This window comes from Cibotium barometz, chromosome 65 (assembly GCF_041138505.1).
Source record: "Cibotium barometz isolate CiBa-2024 chromosome 65, ASM4113850v1, whole genome shotgun sequence".
In the NCBI taxonomy this organism is placed as follows: domain Eukaryota; kingdom Viridiplantae; phylum Streptophyta; class Polypodiopsida; order Cyatheales; family Cibotiaceae; genus Cibotium; species Cibotium barometz.
The window spans coordinates 1,115,701-1,121,292 of NC_141110.1; the positions used below are offsets into that span (position 1 = coordinate 1,115,701).

The 5,592-nt window shown below is 45.0% G+C and overlaps 1 protein-coding gene across 1 annotated transcript; it reads left to right on the forward strand.

The window, feature by feature from the left end:
• Positions 1-265: 265 nt before the first annotated feature.
• Positions 266-4,957, forward strand: LOC147602826 (pentatricopeptide repeat-containing protein At3g53360, mitochondrial-like). The gene has a single exon (XM_086797097.1). It carries the CDS (start codon positions 624-626, stop codon positions 2,664-2,666), a length of 2,043 nt encoding a protein of 680 aa, XP_086653223.1. The 5' UTR covers positions 266-623; the 3' UTR covers positions 2,667-4,957.
• The last annotated feature ends 635 nt before the right edge of the window (positions 4,958-5,592 follow it).

A 5,592-nucleotide genomic window follows, 5' to 3' on the forward strand; every position in this document is an offset into this window, starting at 1 on the left:
ATTGTATATATATCTGTGTCTCAACCTCACTTTAGGAGATAACTCCCTTTGCAACTCTCCCACCAAGCTACTCACCCTCTACTGATGCTATGGCTGCACAATAATGACAAGCAGAGAATTAAAATGACATATGAGAGAAGAGACGGGTAGTGTGCATGATTAAAAAAAGCATGGCATGTTGACGTCATCAACTACCCGCATGCCTGAATGCCAAGCGGTGATTTTTTTTTAAAAACAAAAACAATTCTCACATGCACCTATTAAATCGAACCTTAGAACCTTGGGAAAAAACAGCCCAAATTAATTAATAGACGACTTTTCTACGCCGGTATGTCCCGAGAGTAGGTAGTGTGGCGGAGATGCAGGCATCACAAGCACGAATCGGGCGCTCATGGAAGGAGTACACAAGGGATCCCTCCGAGTGGTGGGATCACCGAAAGAGCAAAGTAAGTGGTTGTCTTTTTTTTCTCGCTTATCTGCTCTGTGACAGACAAACCCAAGGCCTCCACATAAACTTGTCGAGGCAGACGCCTTGTACAATCCAAGCTTGGCTGAAGTCAGGCTTAGGCTCGAGGAAAAAGAATAGCCAGGTTAGATCGCGGGAATGCACAACGTACTAAGAAATGAAGAACAGTCCTTCTTGTGGTTGGAGGATGCTTGGCTTAGAGGAGGCACTGCCTTCCTTGGAAGAAGGGGTACTGCCCCAGCCTTCTGTTGAGGACATTGCACGCAGCTTACGCAAGTGCAGGAAGGAGAGAGACCGAGAGCATGCTTTGTGCTTGCATGCCTACATGCGCAAAAAGGGGCTGGAAGCTCATAGATCATTGGGGAACTATCTTGTTTCGATGTTGGTGGAAGTAGGAAGTATGCACCATGCCCAGCAGGTTTTTGACAGGTTAGTGTATCGGAATGAGCGGTCCTGGACTTCCCTGATCACCGGTTATATCAAATGTGGGAAGCCACACCATGCTTTTTCCATATACCAGAAAATGCAAAAGGATGCTTTTGTACAACCCAGTGGGCATACCTTTGTGGCATTACTGAAGGCTTGTGCAAAGCTGAAAGATCTGGAAAAAGGTCTCGAAATACACGCTGAGGTTGCCAGAACAGGGTTGGTCGAAAGAGACCTTTTTGTTGCAAGCATTTTGGTCGATATGTATGCCAAATGTGGCTCACTTGCTAAAGCACAGCAAGTGTTTGACAAGCTTCCAGTTCGAGATGTTGTCTCGTGGACTGCACTAATCGCAGGATATGCTGAACATGGGCATGGTAAGGAAGCACTCAGGTGTTTTGAACAGATGCAACTTGAGGGTGTCTCCCCGAATGAGGTCACATTTGTTTTCAGCCTGAAAGCTTGTGGCAGCATAGGAGCCACAGACAAGGGCCAAGAAATACATGCTGAGATTGCCAGAAAGGGGTCATTGGAAAGAGACGTGGTTGTTGGCACCACCTTGGTCGACATGTATGCAAAATGCAGGTTGCTTGCAAAAGCGCAGGAAGTGTTTGACAAGCTTCTTGTTCGAAATGTTGTATCATGGACCACACTAATGGTAGGATATACTGAACATGGGCATGGTGAGGAAGCACTCAAGTGTTTTGAACAGATGCAAGTTGAGGGTGTCTCTCCAGATGTTGTCACATTTGTTTGTTGCTTGAAAGCGTGTGGCAACATAGGAGCCACAGATAAGGGCCGAGGAATACATGCTGAGATTGAAAGAAAGGGCTTGTTGGAAAGCGACCTCATTGTTGGCAACACCTTGGTTGATATGTATGTTAAATGTGGCTCTCTTGCAAAAGCACAGGAAGTGTTTGACAAGCTTCCAGTTCAAAATGTTGTCTCGTGGACAACGCTAATTGCAGGATATGCTGAACATGGGCATGGTGAGGAAGCACTCAAGTGTTTTGAGCGGATGCAACTTGAGGGTGTCTCTCCAGACGCTGTCACATTTGTTTGCAGTTTGAAAGCTTGTGGTAGCATAGGAGCCACAGACAAGGGCCGAGAAATACATGCTGAGATTGAAAGAAAGGGATTATTGGAAAGAAATGTTGCGGTTGGCAACACCTTGGTCGATATGTATGCTAAATGTGGCTCGCTTGCAAAAGCACGGGAAGTGTTTGACAAGCTTCCAGTTCGAGATGTAGTCTCATGGACCACACTAATCGCAGGACATGCCCAACTTGGAGAAAGTGAAAATGTTTTCCATATCTTTGACAGAATGCTAGGGAAAGGTATAAAGCCAGATCCAGTCACTTTTGTTACTGTTCTCAATGCATGCAGTCGCACAGGTCTATATGATAAGAGTGAGATGTATTTTGAGGCCATGAGCAAAGAGCATGGCATCGTTCCAACTCTTGAGCACCACATTGGCATGGTTGAGCTCCTTTGCCGTGCAGGCCAATTAGACAAGGCAGTAGCACTGATAAAGAAGACACTGTTCTGTCCTAATCTTTTGGTGTGGCATACTGTGTTGGAGGCTTGTAGAAATTGGGGAAATGTGGAGCTTGGAAAACAGGCCTTTAAACATGCAGTGCATTTGGATGAAAAGGATGCTGCAGCTTATGTCTTAATGTCTCACATCTATGCAGGTGCTGATGCACAGAAGGAACAAGGCAATGACAGTGGAAATACAAGTAAGGAAGAGGTCAGGACATTGTTGGTGGACTGATGACACTGTCGGAATTGTGCATGTATATCGATAATGGGCAAAAGTACTGATGCCAAGCTAGAAGATTTTTCCATTGGGTGTTACAGGACGTATCTGATTTGCATAGGAGGTCCGTTCTATAAGCCAGTGAGAAGTTGGGCATCGTGAGTGCCCTAATCCATGCACATTGCACACAAGGGGGGACATCCATACAAGTTGTCCAGAATCTTGGGATATGTAATGACCACCAGAAATTACATCCATGATGGTGCAGCAAAGAATTCTTGTCAAAGATGCAAAATGCATTCATGTTTTTGAGGAAATTGTGGGAGGACTAGTGGTGACAGTAGTATCACTGCAGTAGCCGCTGCACCTGACACGTTGATGCCAGAATGATGCACAGGGCAATTTCCCTGCTTTGTCCAGTTGGTTATAATAGGTCCAACTTGGGGAGTTCTTAGCTGGGTAATAGTTTCGTCTAAGATGGAAGACAGCCTATTAGATCCAATCAACAGAACAAAGTTTTTCAAGTGTTAGGAAAGACTGAAGTGATTGAATGACCAAGTGCTAATGCCTTGCTCTGTGTGTGTTGAGAAAAGAGGCCATGTAGTGCTTGACAATGGAGCAGCTCCTTGATGAATGTGGCAGTGGCAGAAAGAGAGAGTGCTTTATTAACATTTGTGAAAGGCCAGAATGGCCTTTGAGACCAAGTACAAACACCAAGGCTGTTAAGGCCTTAAACAAGTCAGTAATGTAACATGGGTGCCTGCGGAAGCTTGTTTATGAGTGATTGATTGTGGTTAGCCCCTAATCAGAGAGACTTAAAACTATGCACAACAAACTGCTGCTTTGTCATGTGCAAGACATGCACTGGCTAATCCCAAGCTAATCCTGAAGAGGCAACAAGATAAAGACAGATCAGAACAAGAGTTTTGGAGCATGAGTTGCTACTGTGGCATGGGATTTGACTGGTGGTGGACATGGAGAGCTGTCGGCCAGCATATACAGGTGTATGCCGAGTCAGCTGCAGCAAGACCTTTGGTGTTTGTCTAGGAGCTGGCCGACCAGCAGTCGGCCAGCTCACTAAGTCACTTTTAGCCTATAAAAGGCAATAAAGCTCATCGTTTTCAGCATTCAGTCCTTGCTTGGGGCTGGGTCATAGACTAGGAATATAGACTAGGGTTAATACCTTTTCAAGGAGGCAGTCTATGGTTGCAAAGACTGATGTACCTTTTTGTACCATATGAATATACCGAATACTCAGCTCTCTCTCTCTCTCTCCTCTCTCTCTTCTCTCTTCTGCATGCGTTTTTGCATCAGCATGTTCCCGGATGGAGTTTAGGGATGAAAGAAGACTCCGAGAGCTTCCACATGTAACATTGGTATCAAAGCATAGGCTCAACAAGGCTAAACACTGATTCAGTCCTAGATGAAGGTGCACAGGCCCAAGGCACATGAAAGTGCACAAGTAGGAGGACCAAGGCAAGGAACGCAAGACATGGAAGAATTCCCAGGAGGTTGGTTGGTGGTGTTCCACAAAGCCCGAGGGAATGGTAGTCCTGTGAGTCGGGTGCCACTTGGGGCACACCAGGAAAGGCTTTCAAGCAACGGTTCTAGGGGAGGATGATCCTCCAAGGGGTGGAGTGAGAGTGCCAGACTCAGGACAGAAGGCTAGAAATAGTGTTTAGGGACAGGGCAGGAACAGAATGGAGACTGGATGGAACAGATGCATAGATTTTCATTAGTGTTCGAGTGGATTTGGAGGCCGGCCGGGTGTTCAATGAAAAGGTTGCGAGAGACGGAAGGATGATAGGGGGACTCTGGGAATAGAATGGGATGATGACAATTATCCAAGAACACAGATTGGAATCACGTCATCAAGTTTAGCAAAGGGGGATGTCATATGCAAGACATGCACTGGCTGATCCCAAGCTAATCCTAAAGAGGCAACAAGATAAAGATAGATTAGAACAAGAGTTATGGAGCATGAGTTGCTATTGTGGCATGGGATTTGACTGGTGGTGGACATGGAGGCCTGTCGACCAGCATATACAGGTGTATGACGAGTTGGCTGCAGCAAGACCTTTGCTGTTTGTCCAGGAGCTGGCCGACCAGCAGTCAGCCAGGTCACTAAGTCATTTCCAGCCTATAAAAGACAATAAAGCTCATCGTTTTCAACATTCTGTTCTTGCTTGGGGTTGGGTCATAGACTAGGAATATAGACTAGGGTTTATACATTTTCAAGGAGGCAGCTTATGGCTGCAAAGACTGATGTATCTTTTTGTACCATATGAATATACTGAATACTCAGCTATCTCTCTCTCCTCTCTCTTCTACATGCGTTTTTGCATCAACATGTTCTTAGATGGTGTTTACGGCTAAAAGAACACTCCCAGAGCTTCTGCATGTAACATGCTTCTTCATGCTCAATACACAGTAGAGAGAGCTAATCTAACATGCTTCTTCATGCTCAATACACAGTGGAGAGAGCTAATCTAACATGTATTACTACTAACATGAAGTATATACAATGCTGAATAGAGATACTCAATGGTGACATTGCTTTTGAGCTCTCAATGACTCAATGATGGTTGACTGATCATTGAATGAAGGTGGAGACTCCTATTTATAGTGTCTAATGTTGGTGAGTTGGCTATCAACTCTACCAACCCTCATAATAATGTCCAACTAAGTGTATTAACACAATAACCCAATAACTTTGTCCACATTGGGTTGCTCATTGAACGCTTGGACAATATTTCAATGATCTAGCCTAATAGCCCTCACAAACGCTTCATGGATTATTTCCAAGACTTACTCCACAAAGTCAGCATGAAGTATCTCAAGTCTGAGGTATGGTTACACGTTTCTTGGATGCATGGAATGGAGAAGCCAGGAATCATAATGGATATTATGTTGAAGGGTTGCGAGGAAAGATTGGTAGCAA